General features: G+C 44.4%; 1 protein-coding gene across 3 annotated transcripts in view; it reads left to right on the plus strand.

The window, feature by feature from the left end:
* Abcc12 (ATP binding cassette subfamily C member 12) overlaps positions 1–22670 on the plus strand; it is a 60090-nt gene extending 37420 nt beyond the window's left edge. Inside the window, exons 19-29 of one of the 3 annotated variants that reach the window (XM_015488807.2) lie at positions 161–358; positions 1068–1294; positions 3478–3615; positions 7472–7628; positions 13832–13921; positions 16402–16591; positions 17046–17205; positions 18352–18430; positions 19449–19562; positions 22236–22400; positions 22508–22670. In XM_015488807.2, coding sequence (XP_015344293.1) covers positions 161–358; positions 1068–1294; positions 3478–3615; positions 7472–7628; positions 13832–13921; positions 16402–16591; positions 17046–17205; positions 18352–18430; positions 19449–19562; positions 22236–22400; positions 22508–22594 — 1605 coding nt within the window. In that variant the 3' untranslated portion in view covers positions 22595–22670. Of the gene's footprint in view, positions 1–160; positions 359–1067; positions 1295–3477; positions 3616–7441; positions 7629–13831; positions 13922–16401; positions 16592–17045; positions 17206–18351; positions 18431–19448; positions 19563–22235; positions 22401–22507 lie in introns of those variants that run through there. The other 2 variants (XM_048792053.1, XM_048792054.1) reach the window with 2 other exon arrangements.
* Positions 22671–23355: the final 685 nt, after the last annotated feature.

Raw genomic sequence — 23355 nt, forward strand, 5'->3', positions numbered from 1 at the left:
ATTTTAAGCTCCTAGGTCCCAGAGGGAGCTGATTTGATTTTACCCACCAGACTCATTCTTCATGATTATGTGCCTCTTTTTAGTTTTCTTCTCTCTGGAAAAATTTCCCTTCTCTTAATAGTTTACTGACTCATGGTGCTTCTCTTGCTCTGCTTCAAAGATAACCTGTGGGTCCCACAGCAACAAGAGCTCGTGTGAAATCGGCAATATCCTGGCAGACATCGGGCAGCACATGTACCAGTGGGTATATGCAGCCAGCATGGTGTTCGTGCTGACGTTTGGCATTATAAAAGGCTTGACCTTCACCAAGACCACACTGATGGCGTCCTCCTTGCTACACGACCAAGTGTTCGATAAGGTACAGTTACCAGGGGCCGCAGGCACATCCACTATTCACAGGGCTTATTGGGTCCCTCCTCTGTGCTGGGCACTGTGCTGGGGCCTGGGGGAGAACAGTTCTCATGGAGATTGCAGACAGCTAGGATTCTTCCACATATCTAATTACCAGTCATGAAGGTCAATTCCAGGGAACTGTACTGGTACATCATGGTCCCTTAGACGAGGTAGAGGTAGGGAGCAGAAATATTCAGGCCAAGAGGGCATCTCCTGCTCCTGCTAGCCCTGAGTACAGTAAGGACTTCTCACCCTCTTCACACTCCATTGCCATAGCCTTTGGTTGTGAGGGTTCTTTCCAGAGTGTACAGGTGTGGGTCACACTTTGAGGGGACAGAGGCAAAATGGAACTTGTCTTCTAAAGGCCCTAGGGAGGGAAAACGTCCCTTCTTCCTCCAAAGGCACAAGCCTCTCTCCTCTCAGGCTGCATCCCAGATTTGCAGAAGCCTGACCTGCAGGCCACACACAGAGGCAGAATCTCCCCACACCCACACCTGACGCCCACAAAAAAATGAGTAGCATCCATCCTCACCACCTCAAGATCACCTGGCACACTGAGTTGTACCCTCAGGAAAAGGCCAGGCCCTGAGTTCACAATTCCAGCCCCAGCAGAGTGGCCAGGGTTTGCCACACACTCTCCCCAACCCAGTTTGAATCTCTGCTCTTATCCACAGATCTTAAAGAGCCCAATGAGCTTCTTTGACACGACTCCCACTGGCAGGCTAATGAATCGTTTTTCCAAAGACATGGATGAGCTGGATGTGAGGCTGCCGTTTCATGCCGAGAACTTTCTGCAGCAGTTTTTTATGGTGGTGTTTATTCTCATGATATTGGCTGCCGTGTTTCCTGCTGTCCTTTTGGTCCTGGCTGTCCTTGCTATAATCTTCTTGATCCTTTTATGGTAGGTCTACACACCATTTAAAAAGGAGAAACACACACACACACACACAAACACACACACAGAGTTGATATGCATAACGGCTGGGTATCAGGTGATAGTGAGCCTTTACGGTCCCTCTGATGGTAGAGCACATTGATGTTTAGCACTTACTAAACACCAGGTGCTAAGTGCTTTGGATACATCTGGCATTTTAGCCTCAGAGCAACCCTGAGAGGTGGATATGACTGGGAGATTGTCACTGGTCCAAAGCCAGGAAACTAGTAACCATGGTTGCTGTCTGTCTGCTATGTTCTTAACCATTGGACTCTGCCGTTACTGCTACTGGCAAGAGAGAGATAGAGAGAGGAGGCCAATTCTTATGCTGTGAACTTTGAGAAATAACCTGCATCCTAATCATTGGCAGAGTTACAGAAAAGCCTGCTTTGCACTGGGGATTCCTGCCGAGGCTCTGCCTGCCCACCTGGAGGATGGCAGGAGGGTGGCAATGATCCCAGCCTCCCAGGGGATACAGCTGCACCTATTCCTGGGGTGGTCAGAGGCTCTTAGCAGCACGTAGATGGTGGGCATTGAGTGAGGGGAAAAGGTTGAAAGTCAGAAAAAAAATGGCACCAGAGTCTCAACTTTGCTACAAAGTGGCTGGAGGACCTTGGAGAAGCCTGAGAAATGTTCCAAAGCTCAGTTTTCTTATCTCCAAACTGAATATATGCCTCTCCTGCTTCAGAGGGGGTTGCTGTGAGGATCAAATGACTAGATTATAAATTTGTGTAAATTAAAAATAAAGTGCAATTGAATGCAGGCTAGAGATTTAGAGTGTAAGTTGACAAGGACCAGACATAGGCCACAAAAGAGGGAAGAGAAAAGAAGATGGATTCAAGAGTCATTTGTAAGGTAGACTCATTGGGGTTACACGGCTGGTGGAATTTGGGGCATTAGGAAGATGGGAGAAGCCAAGGATGACCCCAGATGGGGGAAGTTATGTGCAAAGAGGAGATACAGGGGACATAGGAGGAGAGGTGGTTAGGGTAGTCACAATTATGTGTTTGGTTGTGGATTGTCGAAGTTTAATGATCAAATTCATAGATGGTGTCAGTGGATTATGGCACATGTGGGTAGAGAGGCCCTGGGGCTGGGGAGCTGGACTTGGCATCCTGTATGGGAACTTGGTGTGGTGGGAAGTACCCTGGGAGTTGGGAGAGCCAGGCTCTCCCTAAAGTATCCCTTGTGACTCTGAGAAAGGACACCTGGCCACAATCTCCAACCTCAAGTGTTTATTGGGACAATCAAATAAAAAAAAAATATCTGCAAGTTCTTTACAAAGGAAAGGATATCATTACCTCCAGTGGATTCCGTGGACTTGGGTTCATTTTGGTAATCCCTGTTTTAGTCTGCTGTCCTCTTCATAGTGTTGATTGACTTAGCATAAGGTTTTTCTCTGCCCTGCACCCATACTTTCTTGCTTTAAAGACAGGGCAGACCAGAGCTGGCCCTGACCGAATTAGCCAAATGTTTTTATCCAACTCACTTGAGTTCTGAGCTAATGAGGTTCCTCCCTCGCTCCCCTGGGTTAGTTTTATCTGAGAGTCTGGAGGCGGGATTAGACTCTCTCTCATAAGCAGCCAGCTAATGTGGAAGCCCAAGGCCACTGGTGTCCTGCTCACTCGGCTTCCTGGGGCTTCCAGGCAAAGGGAAGCATCCCGTGGGGGGTTGGTTTTAAAGTCAACTCCCGAGGCTATCCTGATGTTAGTTCAAAATGGTCTTTGAAAATGCCTTTAGAAGACCACACATTGGCATGTGACAACCAGGTTTCGCTCCAAGATAGAAGAGATCGCTTTTTTCTCTAGTTGAGCATCTAAAGTGGTCGGCTTATATTCAGGGGCTGAACCTTATGAAAAGTTCTGGTCTTTAAAGACTAGAATTATGTCTTATGCGGCACGACAAGAAGCACTTAGGTGTGAGAGCAAATGAAGGGACCGCATGCTCACCTTTTTCAGGTGTGTGTCTTTCACACAACCAGACAGGGCATTCTGACAGAAGAAGGGTAGGCGGTGCATTCTCTTAACTTAGATGGCACCATCTCTGACTTAACTGTCATATTGAGTGCATGGTTGGAGCTTTGTGTGCGAGGGCGAGCCCATTGAGACCCCGCTCTGTGGCTCTCTTGGCCCCTCTTGATTTCCTCACAGTATTTTCCACCGAGGAGTCCAGGAGCTCAAGAAGGTGGAGAACATCAGCCGGTCACCCTGGTTTTCCCACATCACCTCCTCCATGCAGGGTCTGGGTGTCATCCATGCCTATGACAAAAAGGAAGACTGCATCAACAAGTGAGTCCTGGGCTGGGCCCCTGCCCCAAGGTCTCCCTGCTTCCTGCCTGACCCCAAAAGAAAGTTGCAGGAACAAATGTCCTCTGTGGTTCTAAGAAGGGCAGTCTGGACTGCTGGGGTCTGACTGATGAGCTGGGAACTGGGCAGGGACACTCTCAGAGAACTGGCTCTATTCCCAGCATCTGGAGCCCCAAAAGATATGAATTAGGGGAACTCATTCAGGATGACCTCAGAATGCAACCTTATGTTTTTTTTTTTTTTGTTTGTTTGTTTTTTCATTCGAAGGGCTAAAATGTGTTCAGTTCAGGAAAACAGGAAAACAGAAACAAAGAAGAAAAAGTTGCTCATAGGCCCCACCCCCGACCCTGTTCACATTTTCATATACAGGCTGAATACCCCGAATCTGAAAATCTGAAATCTGCAATGGTCCAGAGCACAAAACTTTTTGATGTGTCTACATAAGTGGAAAATTCCACACTTGACCTCATGGAATGGGTCACAGTCATACAAACACAGTAAAAGTATTGTATGAAAATTATCCACAGGCTATGTGTACAAGGCATATATCAAACAAAAATGAATTTAGTTTAGATTTGAGTCTCGTTCCCAAGACAGCTCATTATGTCTATGTAAATATTCTAAAATCTGGGGAAAAAAACAACCTAATCTGAAACACTTCTGGTCTTAAAGATTTCAGATAGTAATACTCAACCTGTATTTCCTTCCTTTCTTTTCTTTTATTCTAATCAATTAGGTTTAGGAGGCCAGTGGCACATCTAACCATGGATCAGAAGATTCTATTCAAGATTTTCCTTTTTTTTTTAACTTAAAAGACTAATTTTATTAAACATGCCTCTAAATGTTAAATGATTTTTCCCAATTATTATTATTTTTTGTTTTACTTAGTTATACATAACATTACAATGTCCTTTTTTTAAAAAAAGTATTTATTTTTTAGTTTTTTTAGGTGGACACAGTATCTTTATTTTATTTTTATGTGGTACTGAGGATAGAACCCAGTGCCTCATGCACACCAGGCAAGCGTGCTACCACTTGAGCATATCCCCAACCCTTCAAGATTTTTTTCTTAAATATTTATAATCATTTTATTGCCTTTTTTAAACTTACATATTTTAAATCCCATTTTTCATGTTATTACATGTTCTTTGTAAAAATATTTTTTAAAGGCCACATTTCTTTTAATTTTGTGGATAGATCAGTTTGCTCCTTGTTAAAACTTGGGGACTAGATTAGTAAATTTCTCTGGAGTCTTCCAGCTCCAAACTTCAAAATACCATAGAAAAATGTATGAATCACAGTAGGCTCTCCACATTATGACCACTGAGCCACACCCCCAGCCCTATTTTGTATTTTATTTAGAGACAGGGTTTTGCTGAGTTGCTTAGAACCTCGTGGTTGCTGAGGCTGGCTTTGAATTTGCTATCCTCCTGCCTCAGCCTCCCTAGCTCCGACTTGAGATCTTAACAATATATATTTATTCCTCAAGTACCAATTTAACAAGGTTCCGTGGGGCAGGAGAAGGGGATTCTGTTCCACATTTAGGCACATAATCTCTTTCTATCTAAGGCTTTTCTGCTCCACAGGCCTTAGGAAGAGACGGGGAGAGAGGAGGGTGGTGGACCCCATAGAAGGTGTTTTTATGGCTCAACCCTGGTGAGGATCCTCCACATTTCTGTACATTCATTGACCTGATCTCTGTCCCATGGGCTCACCTCACTGCACAGGATGCCAGGAATGCAGTCCAGCTATGGCCAAAGGAAGAAATGAAAATGAACTTTGATGAATCTCAAGCAACTTCTATAACATAGACTTTTTTTTTTTTCTTTCCTACCTTTTCCTTCCTTAAAAAGCTAACACACCCTTTTGATGCTTGGGTCTAACTCTTTCTCCCTCTCACTGTCTCTCCATCTGGCTGCCCAGGATCTCAATAGACTGGACTTGACGGTTTGTCCTGGGTTCAGTCGGCAGCTGGTCCTGTGCCTAATTTGACCTGATGTCAAGGTTTGACATCGTTTGCCGAGTCCTGCCTCACAGGTAGACCCTTTCCATGTCCTGATCATGAGAAAAGTTTGTAGAGCCGCGCATCTCTTCACCCTTGACAAACAAAACAGACTCAAGCTTGGTCTTCCCACAGGTTCTCCTTCAAGATTTCTCAGAGACTCCCTTCGGGAGCTGAGCCCTACTAGACGGATGGGGTCTTCCGCATTCTCCCCATCTTTCTTTTTAGAGGGCTGAGGGCTTCTGATGGGCATTGCATTTGTCACAGAGAAATAGAAACACTGTGGTGTTTGGAGGAATATCTTGGTTAAGGTTTAGAGGAAAATAGTTAGAATGGAGGCAGAAAGAGTCCACGAAGGCTGGTCAGAGTTGCTTCCAGGTAGAATCCCCAAGGGGACTATAAGAACAGGGAGGACTAGCATGGCCTCGAGACATTCATGGCAATAGAGGAACTAAACTCCATAGGACTTTAAACTTTGAAACGTCTTCATTTTTCTCCCCGATAATTTCTACCAATTGTTCTGATGAAGCCCGCTTTTCAGTAGGTCACGGAACTCTCGGTGGCCCAGAAATCTATGTCTCTAATAGTTACTTCAGTCTACGTAAAAATTCAGTGGTACAGAAACTCAAGTCATGGTTCTCTTTCCCCCCAAGACTTGGCATGGCAAGGCTGTGCTGCGTGTGTGTATGTGTGTGTGTGTGTGTGTGTGTGTGTGTGTGTGTGAGTGATGGGGGGCCTGGGGGAGACAGATTTGCAGTTAGGGAGCACCCAGTCTTTCCTTTTTCTTTTAAACTCACTCTCCCTTTTCTCTGAGCCTGGTCCTCTGATGCTGGTGCAGGGGAATTGGGAGGGGATCAGAAAATAGACATTCCTAGGGGACTGCCCGCCTCTGGGCCCTTCTCTGCGGCTCAGCCCTGCTGACCCAGCTCACTGGGCAGATGCAGCCAAGGCAGGGTGGGGTCCCAACAGGACCAAATCCCAAGCAGCTCTGCCAGGATGGCCACGTCAGGCTTGCTGGGTCCGCTGGCGAGCTGCTTGACAGCATTCCCACCGGCTCCCCCTTTGCCTCCTGCTGGAAGGAACGCTGCATCCAGCCTGCCACTCACACGCCGTCTTCCTGCCGCCCCCTCCACTCCAGGAACTGCAGGAACGGGCAGGATGCACCCTGCTTTCATCTGGGGAATGAGGAACACCAGGGGTGGGTCTGGCCCCTGTGCTCTGCTGGGTCACCTCTCTGTTACTCTGCCTGGTGCTCTTTCTCTCTCAGTGAGCCCTTTGGCTCGGTGGACATGGGCAGGGGTACGAGATGTCAGTTTCCTGTCCTTGAAGAGACCCCCCCAGCTTTCTAAGCAATGATTTTGAATCCTGTCTGTCTGAAGTGGGGAGGGGAGCCAGGCCGACACCCTCCCTGCCTCCTTCACCATCATCACAGACACTGATTCTCCTCAAAGGTGGCCTCCTCCACGACACCTCCCTCCCCACACCCCTTATGTAGATCACCCCACGTGAGTTCTCAGTAGCTTTTGTTCTCAGTTGTGGGTTCCAATCGCCAGCTCTGGGGAGAGACAGAAAGAGCCCACTTGGCACCACCGGCAACCGCCACATGGGATTTCTCAAAAATGTGCAAATCAAAGATGTCTGTGGTGGCAGAGAGAAGGTGGACAGAGGCTCAGTTTTCCCGTGTGAGAACGGGCTTCTCTTTGAGTAAGGAGCCCCTGGCTTCATTCCTCCAGTTGCCCTGATCCTTCGTCTGTGTGACCTAAGCATAACCCGACCTCTTGTTTTGTCTGATTTTCTTAATTTTAGGTTTAAGATGCTAAACGATGAAAACTCCAGCCACCTTCTGTATTTTAACTGTGCTCTCAGGTGGTTTGCTTTAAGAATGGATATCCTCATGAACATCGTCACCTTGGTTGTGGCCTTGTTGGTGACCCTGAGTTTCTCCTCAATCAGTCCTTCGTCCAAAGGCTTGTCGCTGTCTTACATCATCCAGGTAACATATCAGGGAGGGTGCTTTTGGTTGGACACAAAAGAAAGCTCAAATGGGCTTAACACAGTGAAGAGAGTTTAGTAGCTCGCATCATTAAAATGTTGGGAAATTGTGTGGGCTTCAGGCACAGTTGGATCACGGCTCTTGTCTTTGTCCTTCTGTGATATCTTCCCTCATAGTTATGCAATGGTGATCAACGTCCTCTCGGGTCTGTGGCTGGAGATATTTCCTGTCCTAACCACTGGACAAATCCTGAGCTTTACTCTTATTGGATTAATTTAGGTATCCAAGAACTAATTAGTGGCTCAATGGGATTGGGATGATTGATTTAGGCCACCACGAAGTTGTATAGCTACTCTTCAGTGGGGGCTGTGAAATAAATACTGGAGGGGCCATGGCAGTGTCTATGACTGGCTTATCTTCTTGGATGCTTATTTTCTTTTGAGTAACAACAATAGTAGGTGAACACATGGTATTTGCTTTGCTTTATATAAATTAATTCATTTACCTCCCATGATGATACTACTGTAAGCCCCATATTAAAGATGAGGAAACTGAGACCCAGAAAGACTTGCTAAGATCCCATACATGTCATGTCTGAAAGCCAGGATTTGAAGCCTACCCACCTAGGTCTGATGCTTCTTGAACTTGTCCCTTGATATATGGTTCCCATTTTCCTCTTTGGAAACATTTCCCACTAGTATGGCAATATGTAAATCAATGGATGTGTAACTGATGTGATTCTGCAATCTGTGTATGGGGTGAAGGTGGGAGTTCATAACCCACTTGAATCAAAGTGTGGAATATGATATGTCAAGAAATTTGTAATGTTTTGAACAACCCACAATAAAAAATTAAAAAAAAAAAGAAAACGTATTAATCAATAATAAATATGAGTATATTTCACTAGTGATTTTTCACATTTTTCAGGAGAGGGTAACCAGTGTGTACTTGTAGAGGGTGGGAATGAACCCAGATAAAACACTTCTTTATGCCCCACCCCCATTATTCAATTTAATTTTGTACTTTTATCTTTTCATTCTGGTACCTGGAACTATACATTTTCAGTGGAATTTAAAATGTACGATTTAAATAATTGAAAAAAAAAAAAAAAAGAAACATTTCCAATGTAGTCCTTACCAGTGGTACTTGAAATTCCAGGACAATGTTTCAGAATATGGGTCATTTTAAAATATTCTGTTAGATGCTGTGGCTTCTTTTACTTTAAAGTCAAATCTCCCTTCAATTCAGAGAAATTTCTCCTTCATTTTGACAATTTCTTTCCTTTCTCTGTTTTCTTCCTGTGACTCATGTATATTGGTTGCATATTAGATTTCCTGCATCAATTTCTGTTTCTTTTATCTCAAAATTTCTGTTCTTGCTTTTTGGTTTTTTTTTTCTGAGAATAAATCTGTTTTTATTCCTTTGAATTTTAAGATTGGCAATCATATATTCATATGTTTAATTTTCACAAGCTCTGATTCTTTCTGTTTTTAAGAAAATAATTTTTATCTATTCTCTCTATATTTTTTATTTGTTTTAATTAGTTACACATGATGGTACAATGATCTTGACATATCATACATTTGAATCAGAAGGGATATAATTTCTCATTTTTCTGAGTGTACAGGTTGCAGAATTACATTGGTCATACCCACAGCAATAATAATGTCTATTTTATTCTGCTGTCCTTCCATTCCCCCCTTCCCCTCCCCTCCCCCTCCAAGAAAATAATTTTTTAAATCAATGAAGCGTTTTAAATTTCTCTGAGGACATTTATATTATTAGAGCCCCCCCCCACCGCCCTTAGACTCTTTCCTCTTCTTTGACTTATATATATATATATCTGTTTGTTTCTGGGTCACTTTTTTTCTTTTTCTTTCTTTCTTTTTTTTTTTTTTTGTTGTTGTTTATCCAGTTCTTGCTCTTTCATGCCATTAGATTTGCTCAGCTGTCTCCTGCTCTGTTTCCATTTAAGCATGGGAGAATGGGTGGGTTGGGTTTTCAGGGCTTCTTTGACACTTGTGAATTTCTTCCTAGGTCTCTCTTCATAGGAAGCTTCCTGACTATGGGTGGGCTGGGTGCAGCACTGCAGGAAAGCACCCAGAGAGCTGGCCGTTAGACACCCACATGCTAGAATTAAAAGGGAATTTTAATCTAGGTACGATTCCTGGAGCCCCAGGTAGTCAGTTCAGTTTCTTTAGAGGGGAAATTGTGTGTGTATATACATGTGTTCATAACCTGTGCCTAGGGATACGGTGTATCACTACTTCTGGTTGGAAGAGGGAAGTGAATAAATGGGTCCAGTAGGAGTCTCTGTAGACAGACTGTGAATTTGACAACCTCTTTGTGGGCTCCTCCTCACACCTGGAGGCTCTCCAGGTTCTGCTAGACAGAAGGCTCTTTAAATCCCTTTAGCCCATTCTGCTTCTATTTTATCAAAAGGTTCTCATCCTCTTTCCAACTTGCAGAAATTTGTAACTCTCTCATTCAATTTCATCTCTTTCCAATCCCCTTGCTGTTAAGGGTCTATTCTTTTTTGGAGAAATTTTTCTGATATCATTCTAAGTGTTATTTGGGAAAGAGGAGGAACAAAAATATATCTTCTATACTCTTAAGATAAGGAAAATAATGAATTTTTCCTTGGGTAGCCAATTTCCCTCATGGATGGATGCTTTCATTTGTTGCTGCCTAGTGAAAAAAAAATCAAACAGATGATGTTGAACGGTTCCCTTAATTGGTCCAAGTAAAACAGCTTGCCCCATCTAAGGTCATGCTTTTGGGCAATATCATTGGCTCTCGGTAAAATTGTTTCCAAACGTTCCTGTAGGGGTCAGAGAAGAATTTGCACACATTGAGGTTTATGGGATGGCTTCTCCAGCTGGCTCTGGGGCTTTTCCAGCATTAGACCCCTTTGGAGAACACAGAAACGAAACGACAGAGCTTCACTTGAGAACAGAGGACGGATGAAAAATTGGCAGGAAACACCACAGAGCAAGAAAGCCAATGTAAAGTAACGTCCCCTCCCATGGTGGAGGAGAAGAGCCACCTACTGGGGCCAGTTCTGTGCTGATGTGGACATTCTAAACCTGGGTGGGCTGCCCAAGCCCTTGGGAGATCATACTTCTCCTGTCCTTAATGAAATGTGCCTCTGTCAAGGAAAAGGATCAGTTGGTTCATTTGCCAGCTCTCCCCTGAGCAGCTGCTGTGAGCCAGGAACTCTACTGGTTGTTGTGGATTTAGCAGCAAACAATCTGACCGTCCTGCCCTCATGGGGCTGACATTCTAGTGCAGAGCTGGAATAAATATGGTGGTAAATAACCAATAAGGGTTCAGGAAGTGCAGTGAAGATAACAAAGTGGGGTACAGCGATGGGGGAAGAGGGAGCAACATTACAACCAAAAGCCTGAGGAGGCCTCTGCTGGGGGGTGACTTCCGAGCTGAGACCAGAACAAAAAAGAACAAGCCACAGGAGACTGGGAGGAAGGGTGCAGCAGGCAGAGGAGCCGGGGAAAGGCCTGGGGGCCTGAGCTTGGTGTGTTTGAGAGTCTGAAAAAGACTGAGTGGCCTAAGCAAAGTGGTAAGAGTTGGCAGGGGTAGAATGTGTGGCTTTGTAAGTCAGGGAAGGGGTGTTACCTGTATTCTAATATGCATTTGGGTGAGATAATGCTTTTTCTTTTTTTTGGTACTGGGGTTTGAGCCCCCGGGGTGCTTAACAACAGAGTCATATCCCCAGCCCGTTTTGTATTTTATTTAGAGGCAGGGTCTCGCAGAGTTGCTTAGGGCCTTGCTAGATTGCCGAGGCTGGCATTGAACCCGTGATCCTCCTGCCTCAGCCTCCCAATCCACTGGGATTATTGGGTGCCAGCATGCCCGGCAGATAATGCTTTTCCTGTGGGGCTGTCCTGTGTACCTGAGGATGTTCAACAGCCTCCCTGGCCTCTACCTATTAGATGCCAATATGTTCCCCCCAGGTTGGAACAACCAAAAATGTCTCTAGACATTGCCAAATGTCCCCTGGGGGCATAATCACCCAGGTTGAGAGCCATTGCTCTAAGAGAAATGGGAAGCCCTGGCCTGTGTTGAGCAGGGAGGTAGGTGCAACGGAGGCCTGTGAGGGTCTGCAGCCACTGCTCTTCCTACTGCATTCACCTGCTTGGGCTCCACGGCTTTCTTCTGTGAGGGTCGCTTGCTGCTTTCCAGAGCTTTCTCACCTGAGGTTTGCCTGGTGGACATCTCCTCATAAAGACCTCAGCTCACCTAGTCCTCCCTGCCCACTGTAGGCTAGTTCCCCAACCTTAGGCTTAGCCAGTCACCCAAAGCTTCCTATTTTATCAATACCCTGTTCTTATGGTTCCTGAAATTTCCACCTGCCAGTCCATTAGAATGTAAGCCCACGAGTGCAGGGTCTTGTCTATCACGTTCAACCTGGGAAAACCAGCCCCCTGACCAGTACTGGGCCCATCACTATTGCTTAATAAATGTGTGTCATCTATGTGTGTCATGAGAGAAGACTGGTCCTGCCTCTAACTCTTTCCTGCTAGGCTAAGCCCAGGGGCACAGCTGGAGATGTAAGGGATGGGGTTCTCACAGCCTCAGCAGTGACTGAAGGGAGTTAGTGGATACATTAACCCTCAGAATCCACATGTTCCACATCACAGATTCAACCACCTGCAGAATGAAAATATTCAGGAAAAAAAAATTACTGTGTCGCTACTGAACATGTAAACTAGTTTTCTTGACACTATTCCCTAAATACAGTGTGACAGCCCTTTACATAATGTTTACATTGTGTTAGATATTAGAGGTAATCTAGAGGTGACTTAGACTCTTTGGGGGAGGTACATAGGTAAGATGCAAATATGATGCCATTTCATGTAAAGATCTTGAGCCTCTTTGGATTTCCGTATCTGCCAAGGGTGATGGTGGTGGTGCCCTGGAATCAGCCCCTCAAGGATACTGAGGGATGACTCCTTGCCCTGGCATGGAACAACTCTGTGGTGTGGCCCCTATGGTGTCCCAGTGCAACCCAATCCCAGTTGCCTGCTGCCCTGACCTCTCATGAACACACACCTGGGATTGGCTGCCTTCCCAGTCTTCCTATGTCACCCATCCCCTCCATACTTTCTGGGTTCACTGCCTACACCCTGTGTGTGCTAAGGCTGCTGCAACAAATTACCCCGAGCTTGGTGACTTAAAAAAAGAGAAACTTATTCTCTCACGCTTTGGAAGGTCAGATGTCCACAAGCAAGGTGTTGGCAAGGCTGTGATCCCTCTGAGGCTCCAGGGGAGGCTGTTTCTGGTCTGGCCAGGCTGCTGGTGGCTGCTGGCATTCTTTGACTTACAACTGCCTCACTCTAACTCCGGCCTTTGCCTGCCTATCCCCTTTTCTGCTCTGTGACTTATCCCGTCTCTTGTAAAGATACCTGTCACTAGCTTTAGGGTCCATCCAGGTAATCCAGGATGTTCTCAAGATCCTAATTATATCTGCAAAGGACCTATTTCCAATGAGGTAACTTTCACAGGTTCCAGGAATTTGGATATGGACATATCTTAGGCAGGTGGGGGAGGGGGCATCCTTCATCCTAAAACACTGTTAGCCCTAAATCTCAGGGTAGCCTTCTGGGATATCCTGGCCTCAAGTGGGTCATCTTATCAAGCCATCCCTCTGCCCTACATGATTTTTTTTATTTTAATACATGATTGTCTCATGTGTAAAGCGGGCAGATGGGCTAGATGGTTTAGTGGTCTCCGGTGGTGGCTGAGCTTTCAATTCCTTCTTGGCGTTGGGCGGAGAGTGGGGAGGGGGCCTTGATGGAGAGCCCATCCAGGTGCTGTGAGAAGCGATACCCAGCAGTTCTGCCCCCAGGGAGCATTCCCACTGGACGGCAGGTCCCCACTGCTCAGACAGAAAGGGGAGTGATAAAGTGGTGCCGTGGTGGTGGGATGATTCCCGCCATCTGGAGTGCCAGGGAAAATGTAAACACCATTTGTTTCCAGACATAGAGGAAGTGTTAAAAGGCAAAAGAACCCGACAGGAATATATCTCCACTTTGGGGTGCCTGGCTGGGAATGCAGGCCTCCTGTGCATCTGGCCCTGAGTGAGAAAGGGGGTGGTGATCCTCAAGGGCAGCCCTGAAAGGTGGGAGAGCAGAACCCAGAGGAGGAAAGGCCTCTAACGGCGACTGCTTGCTCCTTTGCAATAGCTAAGCGGATTGCTCCAAGTGTGCGTGCGGACAGGAACAGAGACCCAGGCCAAGTTCACCTCCGTGGAGCTGCTAAGGGAGTACATTATGGTAAGAAACCAGTGTGTGAATGAGAAGGGACAGGAGTAGGCGGGTATTTAATCTTTTTTTTTTTTTTTTTTTGATGTGAAAGGGATCTTTTTAAAAAGTCAAATCTGACCAGTCACCCCTCTTCTTTAAACCTCTATTTATAATACAAACCGAAGTCCTTGGTGTTGAATGTGAGGCTTTTTCTATAAAATAAAAAATTCTTTATAGGTGGTTTATATACTCAGGAAAGACAATTCAGTGGCTCATTTTGGTTTCTAAAAATTAATATTTGATTAAAGTTGTAAATTGAAAAATAAAAACAGCTTCACTTCTCTTTGAGAGTTTTTCTGTTCAATTCACAGCTGCTCTTACTGGGCAGCTGTACCAACCCCTGGGAGGAAAGAGACTGGCTGTATAACACTCCCTGCTCCAGAAATATTTGGAGTCAAATTGGTAGGAAAGTTGGTTTTATTCAAAGCCAACTTCTTTTTTTTTGTTTTTTTGTTTTTGGCACTGAGGATTGACCTCAGGGATACTTTACTACTGAGCCATATCCCCAGCCCTTTTTATTTTATTTTATTTTTTTATTGAGACAGAGTCTTACTAAGTTGCTTAGAGCCTCATTTCATTGCTGAGGCTGGCCTGGAACTTGCAATCCTCCTGCCTCAGCCTCCAGAGATGCTGGAATTGCAGGTGTGGGCTAATGTACTTAGCACAAAGTCAGCTTTAAAGGAAGGCAAGAGAAACTTAACTGCTTCAAAGATTCTACCTCGGAAATTCCTGAAAATTAGCAGAACTTTCAGGAGAAGAGGCAGGGAGACAAAGGCCATTTCCACTCCCATCTTCTTCGGCCCCGTAGGGGGTTGGAGTCCCCCTCCCCCAACCCCCACTCAGCACGAAGAAGCCATTACCAATTTCAGATGGAGGACCCTGTTTTAGTGCTGTTATTCTTTTGAAAAGAAGTCTAAGCGATCCTAGCAATCTCTTTTTAAGGGCCTTTGAACAGTGTTTGGTCCCACTTACAAACTTAATTAAACACTTAAAACATTTTAAACTGCATTTTAAAATTTAATACATTCAATTTCCTTTTAAGTACCTCAATAATGTGATTTAACAAACAAGCCTTCCTGAGTTTGTATAAATCTAATAAATTAAACTTGTAAATATGGTGAGCTTTAGGTTCTCGTGACAGTTCCAAGGCCGTGTATAAACAGAAAGCTTTTAACTTAAAATTGTGTTTAAATCAATTATTCAATTTTATATTTTGAATTAGAATCACAAAGCCTAATTCTATACATATTATAAATACTTGAACACAAAGTATGCAGATTTCTTAAACTAAATATATGATTACAGTATTGCTCCCTCCCCCTTCTCTCTCTTTCTCTCCTTTCTGAAGGATTGAACCCAGGGACATTGCAACACTGAGCCACACCCCCATCCCTTTTTATTTTACTTTCTTGTTGTTGTTGAGATCAGATCTCATTTTTGTTAAGTTGCTGAGGTTGATCTTGAACTTGGGATCCTCCTGCCTTAGCCTTCTGAATAACTGGAGTTACAGGTGTGTGCCACCAAGCCCAGCTATTCTTCTCTTAAATATTTTTATTCTTAATTCTACATCTTCCAAGGCTTAAAAATAGTAAGAAAGCAATTATTTCTTCAGCTAATTGAAATTTTTCTGGGCTGGTCAGTCACCCTGACAGGGCATATGGGATCCCTAATTCTAGTTGTTAATAGGGAACTTTAAAACTTAAAAGGAGGGGTTGGTCTTATAATGGTCATATAATCTTAAACTGATCTCCTTCGTTAGACTTTGCATTTCTTCAACTCTCAGGAAGGAAACTTACATGCCTTTTCCATTTGACTCTAAAGACCACTGAACTGGACATCCTGCATTCTTGTCTTTTCACTTCTAGTACCCTGATAGCTCTGGTAGATACTGAAATCGTATCTGATTGAATTCTGCAAATCTCAAGTCTCAGCCTGGATTTGCCACAGCTTCAAGGTCACACTGCTGACATTGCCCAGGTCCACGGGGGCCCAGTGTGAGCTGTCCCTGCTTGTTCCCCCGTGTCACGCTCCCCTTGTTCCTTAAGCAGTACAGCCCCATGACTTTCTATTCCTCAAAGTACCCAAGTTGGTTCTGGCCCCCTCTGTCTAGAAGGCCCTGAACTGGAATCTTCTCAGCATTTCTTGGTCTCAGCTCCAATGTCACATAGACTTTTTCTTCAGCCCTCAAATACTCCTACTTCCCTCTCCTCTGCCCACCCCACAAGTCCATAGGCTGTTCCAATGCTCTGTTTTATTGTCTGCATCTCTAATTGCTTTTCTTGTTCATTATCTGACGTCCCCACTGGAACATGAGCTTTTTTGAGACCAGGGTTCTTATGGGTCAACTTCACCACCACGAATACCAGAACCTAGAGTTAGAGGAAGGAATGAGTTAAACAAATGGGGAAATGAATAGTTATTAACCTGTCGTTGGTTATTCTGCTTTTCAGACCTGTGTTCCCGAAAGCACTCATCCCCTCAAAGTGGGGGCCTGTCCCAAGGACTGGCCCAGTCACGGGGAGATAACCTTCAGAGACTATCAGATGAGATACAGAGACAACACTCCCCTTGTTCTCAACGGACTGAACCTAAACATAGAAAGTGGGCAGACAGTTGGGATCGTTGGAAGAACAGGTTCTGGTGAGGACAAGCCCTGCTTTTGTTTCTTTCAGGCTGTTTTCCTTGAATCTGCCTTGAATGTGTTAGGCCACACCAGAGAGAGAAGGGTATGTGTGTTGGATCGGCTGTAATTTCCCCTCACATCTATTTACTGGTAAATTAGGACTTCAGGTTAAATGGTTGTGTGAGTTGGAAGCAACCACACATCCGTTTTTATATTAACTAAATGAGATTCATTCTGGTGAAATGAGGCTCAGAGGATGACTCGTGTGCTAAAGGCCCCTGCGAGGACGGGCAGGTTAACGGTGACAAGGCTTCCGCTCCCCCCCTCCCCCCAAGTGAGGAATTTCTGCCCGCACAGTCATCTACACAGAGTCATTTTCGTTGCACTAAAAATTCCTTTAATTAAATGCCGGGGTATGATGGAAGCACAAACGAATGTTGGATTTGTTATTGTGGCTTTTACTGTTCCCAGGAAAGTCGTCACTGGGAATGGCCTTGTTCCGTCTGGTGGAGCCAGCGGGCGGCACGATCCTCATCGATGAGGTGGATATCTGTACCATCAGTTTGGAAGACCTCCGAACCAAGCTGACCGTGATCCCCCAGGATCCTGTCCTGTTTGTAGGTACAGTAAGGTAGCTGTTTTTGATCATCCTGCATTCCTATTTTTGGATAGTGAAACCAGACCTACAGTCCCCAGGGCTTGACTGGCCTGGGGCTGTCCTGTCTCAGGGAGGCAGCATCTCCATGGGCTGTTGGTACCTGTTTTTTTTTTTTGTTTTTTTTTTTTTTTTTGAGTAAAGCCTTCGAAGGAGATGGGGAAGAGAGCCATGAGCTTTGCATTTCAGAAACTACATTATTAATAAGCAAGATGCTTTGATATGTAGGGTGAGCAGATATCCCGGTTGGCCCTGGACAAACTTATTTTATGCCTGTATCCCGGCATTTCATCTGGCTTAGTAATGGCCACTTTCAAAGATACCCCAGAGTGCATAATGGAATAGATGGATGGTAGCCTTACATGTGAAGCCATCTCTTGGAAGTGCATTAATCTGTTCCTACTAAAGAGCAAGCAGAAGCTGTTCAAGTAAAAGAACAGCAGGATTGCAATTTCCACGGGCCCAGGATCTGAGGTCAAAGCATGAGAAGGAAACCGCAGCTTCTCAGTTGGTCCCAGTGAGAGGGACATTCCCTCAAATGGAGCACCGAATGAGGCCTATAGCGTGGCTTGTAGGAGAAATACATCTTGAAACACTAGACTTACATCCTGCCTATGAGATGCTCAACCCTGTGCAAGGTCCTGGGAGCTGCAGAGGTACTTCTGGCCTCTGAAGGCTGAGCAAATTTGGAATGCCAGCTTGAGTTACTGGCTTTATCTCTCTGTTTGCCAAGAATTTATGGAAGGTCAAACCTACTTTGCTGCCCAGTGACATGGAGAGGCCAAGTGTTGTGCCTTCCTCTCTGCAGGGCTTCGCATTTCCGTCTGCCTCAGTGGTCTCTGATTCATTGCAGAGTTGTGGGTGTTTGGTATCATGGCCAGGGCTGAGCACGGTTCTTGGAGCTGCAGGCTCCACACCTGCCCCCTCCTGTTCTTCCCTACCTGTCCCACAAAGAAACCATTACTTTGTCTTTTCCAGCTTCTAGAGGCCACCTGCATTCCTTGGCCCACGGCTCCTTCCAGCATCCCACTCCTTCCCCATGTTCTTGTCTTTGGAAGGACCCCCCAACCCCCATTCTCTCACCCTAGGAAATCCAGCTCCCTCTCTTCTCCTTTGTTGCAGGTACAACTTGGATCCCTTTGAGAGTCACACCGATGAGATGCTCTGGCAGGTTCTGGAGAGAACATTCATGAAAGACACAGTAGGTTTCTGGGACAGTTCAGGATGAGTCCATTTCCCAGTCTCAGTCCCCCCAGATACCTGGTCCAGGTTTAAATTTGATGAGCACTTGGAACAGCACTAGGCCAGGTTTATTCTGTGGATGCCACATACGTCAGTAGAATACAATCCTTATTTGCTCTTTTTCTTTTTTAAATAAAAAGCAGCCATAGGCACTTTTATTATGGTTCTGCAATGATCCAGTTAAGTGTCCTACAAGCATCGACCTCACTCAGTCCTTGCAACAGCTCTCTGAGGTTGGTGCTCTTACCCCTCAATTTAGGGATGCAGAAATTAAAGCTCAAGGAAGAGACATGTCCAGGTCAGTGAGTAGCAGAATAGAGACATGAACCCAAGTCCAGCTGATTTTAGAAGGGGAGTTGTGCCTTATTATGAGGCCAGTGGCCTCATTTATTTATCAGGACAGATAAGCCACAGGAAGATAAGGGGGTATGGCCTGTCCTGGGAATGACAAATACGGCTGGTTTGAGGAGACTGAGTCATCTGTGATCAGGGAGCCTCCCCGTCAGAGCTGCAGTCTCAGGTGGGGTCGGCAGGTGAGTATCCTGCCTGTGAAGCCACATGGTGCCAGCATGAGCATCTCTCAAAGTCACTCTGGCTTTTTGCACTGAATAAATCAGCCCTTGCCCATGACCCTGTCAGCCCCAAATGTTCCTGTCCCACAGTAGCCTCCCTAAAAGCCATTTCTCTTTGTTTGTGTGTTCTCTGGAACCGTCTGTGCATCATTTGTACTCTTTTGGTGAGTTGTCTACGGGGTTCTATGAGTCACGCTGTGATTTTATATTATTAATGTCCGCCTCCTCCCTGGTCTTTCCCTGGTGCCTGTTTGCAATATTGAAATGATTGTTGTTTTGCACTTTCTTTTCTACAGTAAAATAAAGCAAGCTGATAAATGCAAGAGAAGGGGGCAATCAATACAGACGATTCAGGACAATTTTATAGATCATCAGCATAAATGTGGCATTTTCTATGTTTTATAGATAATGAAACTCCCGGAAAAATTACAAGCAGAAGTCACAGAAAATGGGGAAAACTTCTCAGTAGGGGAACGTCAGCTGCTTTGTATGGCCCGAGCCCTTCTTCGTAATTCAAAAGTAAGGAAACAGCACGGAAAATGGATTGGTCAAATTTTGGATATTTCCTGCAGTGCAGCTCAATCCAGGAGACGGGGCCCGGCGTTTGTCTTTCAGCAAAGACAGAGCAATTGAGCCATTTAAAAACTGATCACTTTTTCTTAAGACAAAGTTGTGAGGGGTAAAAATTGAAAAATAATAGCCATTTTCAGCAGTAGCATCTTCCTCCCCTAGGCTGCCCCACCAGGAGGTCTTGCTTAGGTATTCTCTCTGTTCCCCTAAGTGGTTTGAGTTTGAAAAATCTGTCTCTCAACTTTTTCCCTTTGTCCCCGAACAATTCTGAGTCCTCAGAAACAGTACCCAGGACACTCAAGAAGGCCAACAGAATGCTAGCATTCACAATTTGTAAAACGCATTCCCATTTTTTTTTTTTTTTTAAGTGACTTAGCTACTTGCTTTAAGTGACTTGCTTACTGATTTGGAGAATGCCATTGTTTAGGAAATCCCACTCTGATTCCTCATCAAGGGTGGGACACACGTGTGTATTCTGTAGATGTGCTGGTGGCAGGGGAAAGGCAGCCAGGACTGCTTGGTGCCTCCTATGGCAGTGCTCATGCTAAGTGCTTCTGTGTCTTTACATTTCTGTCTCATAATAAAGCTAACTCCCCTTCCCATGAGAGAATGGAACCATGGAGAAGTAACTAGACCAAGGTCCAGAAGAGGTGGGAGTTGAATTTAAGCTCTCTAATTTGTAAAATCAAATCAGTGCTGTGGTAAGCAGAGTAATGCTCCCTCTACAAAAGGAAAAAAAAAAAAAAAAAGAAGTATGTGCATGTCATGATACCCCAGACATGTAAAATATGTTCATTTACATGGCAGAAAAAACTTTGAAGACAGGCTTAAGTTCAGGATCTTAAGATGGAGAGATTTTCCTGTATCTCATTGGGCCTAGTCTATTCACAAGTCTTTATAAGAAGCAAGAAGGAGAGTCAAAGAGAGAAGGAGGTGTGATTCTAGGAAGGGACCATGGGCTAAAGAATGCAGGTGGCCTCTAGAATCTGGATAGGAGTCTGCTAGAGGAATGCAGCCCTGATTACATCTTGATTTGGGGGGATTGTTGGCTTCTAAAACTATAAGATGATATATTTATTGTCATTTTAAGCCCCGAAGTTTGTGGTCATTTGCTATAGCAGCAGTAGCAAATGTATGTAAGTGTTGTTTTTATACCCCGTGCTGGTTTGCTGAAGGTCTCTTCAAGGTTCCTTTTTTTAAAAAATTTTTATTCTAATTTGTTATATTTGACGCCAGAATGCATTACAATTCATATCACACATAGAGAGGACAATTTTTCATATCTCTGGTTGCACACAATGTAGAGTCACATGGTTTATGTCTTCATACATGTACTTAGGGTAATGATGTCCATCTCATTCTACCATCTTTCCTATCCCCACACCCCTCCCTTCCCCTCCCACTTTTGCCCTATCTAGAGTTCATCTACTCCTCCCATGCTCCCCTTCTCAAACCCTACTATGAATCAGCCTCCTTATATCAGAGAAAACATTCAACATTTGTTTTTTTGGGATTAGCCAACTTCACTTAGCATTATATTCTCCAACTCCATCCATTTACCTGCAAATGCCATGATTTTATTCTATTTTAATGCTGAATAATATTCCATTGTGTATATATACCACATTTTCTTTATCCATTCATCTACTGAAGGGCATCTAGGTTGGCTGCACAGTTTAGCTATTGTGAATTGTGCTGCTATAAACATTGATGTGGCTGTGTCCCTGTAGTATGCTGTTTTTAAGTCCTTTGGGTATAAACAGAGGAGAGGGATAGCTGGGTCAAATGGTGGTTCCATTCCCATACTGCTTTCCATATTGGCTGCACCAATTTGCTGTCCCACCAGCAATGTATGAGTGTGACTTTTCGCCCACATCCTCACCAACACTTAAGGTTGTTTGTATTCATAATAGCTGCTAGATATGTTGAACATTTTTTCATATATTTGTTGATTGATTATATATCCTCTTCTGAGAAGTGTCTGCTCATTTTCTTGGCCCATTTATTGAATGGGTTATTTTGGTGTTTAGCTTTTTGAGTTCTCTGTATACCCTAGAGATTAATGTTCTATCTGATGTACAAGTGGTAAAAATTTGCTCCCAAGATGTAGGCTCTCTATTCACTCCGTTTATTTTGCTAAGAAGCTTTTTAGTTTGAATCCCATATGCAACAAAATGAAATTAACCCCTGTCTCTCACCATGCACAAAACTCAACGCAAAGTGGATCAAGGACCTAGGAATTAAACCAGAGACCCTGCGTCTAATAGAAGAAAAAGTAGGCCCTAATCTCCATCATGTGGCATTAGGCCCCGATTCCTTAATAAGACTCCTATAGCGCAAGAATTAAAATCAAGAATTAATAAATGGGATGAATTCAAGGTTTCTTTCTACATATTTGTAACATTAGAATACACCATTAAAAAAAGGAGGCTGGTGAACATACAGTCTTGTTCCTCCAGCAAGCCTCTCTAAGGAAGGTGAAGTGGGTGTGATTTGACTGTTCTTTCTCTTTTCTTTTGTAATTTTTTTAAAAAATGGGTGCTTTTAGAGCTGAGACTGTAAATTTCCCCCTTGGCACAGCTTTGGCTTAGCATGATTTTTACAGTGTTTCTTCCTTGACAGATCATTCTCCTGGATGAAGCCACCGCCTCTATGGACTCCAAGACAGACACCCTCGTTCAGAGTACCATCAAAGATGCCTTCAAAGGCTGCACGGTGTTGACCATCGCCCACCGCCTCAACACTGTTCTCAACTGCGACCGTGTCCTGGTCATGGAAAATGGGAAGGTGCAGAAAGCTGTGGTTGGCGTCACCTCCCCAAAGCCTTCAGTAGTTTGGGCATTATGGTGGGTGATTTTTTTTTTTTTTTAATTTCATTTCTTCTTCTCTTTTAGGTGATTGAATTTGACAAACCAGAAGTCCTTGCTGAGAAGCCCAATTCTGCATTTGCAATGCTACTGGCGTCAGAAGTCCGACTGTAAAAATCCCTGGGGCTGATCTGAGTGCAGGAGGAGGGTGTGTGAGATAAGTAGGATGAGACTGCAGGAGCCAGAGCTATCAGCTCAGCTGGGTGCCCTGGCCACAGCCCCTCCCACCCTTGGAGTACTGGGTCCATCTGGGCCTGAGGTTGAGTCCTCTTTCCTACCCATCCCATGAAACTTCACTTCAGCTGGAAGGCTTGGGGTTGGTTCTGGATGGTGGACAGAGGCAGACGGGAGCTAATGGATTAAAAAGCTTCCCCTCACCTCCTAGAACCCCAAGGGTCCCTCATGTGTCTTCATCAATATCATCCGAGTACCTGAGAATGGAAACATTGCAACTTTCTGTTGAAAATCAGTCAAAGCAAACAGAATGGGAAAATGACTAGGCTTGGAGCTTACAAGGTTTCTTACCTTATTATCAGAAGGGAAAAGAGTAGAGTTCTCTTCCTGTTTAACTTCTATTCACTTCTATCTTGACTGCGTGATAAGCAGTAACTACACAGATCTGTAGCATGAGTGATTATAGTGTTTGGTTAAAAAAAAAATTATTTTGAAAATCATATTGTATGTTCCAATTGATCTGTTAAAATAACCAGGAAAACAAAAATGTTAGAGTTTCTCTACAAATGACATTTTTATATCTTCTTTATTGGTCATTAAAATGCCATAGGAAATTAAACTACCCTGAAATATTGACTTGCAATTATTTTATTGAAGATATTCCAACTTCCACACTGTTTCTTCTCATAGATCTTCATTGT

The sequence above is a fragment of the Marmota marmota genome, unplaced genomic scaffold (assembly GCF_001458135.2).
Source record: "Marmota marmota marmota unplaced genomic scaffold, marMar, whole genome shotgun sequence".
Taxonomy (NCBI): Eukaryota; Metazoa; Chordata; class Mammalia; order Rodentia; family Sciuridae; genus Marmota; species Marmota marmota.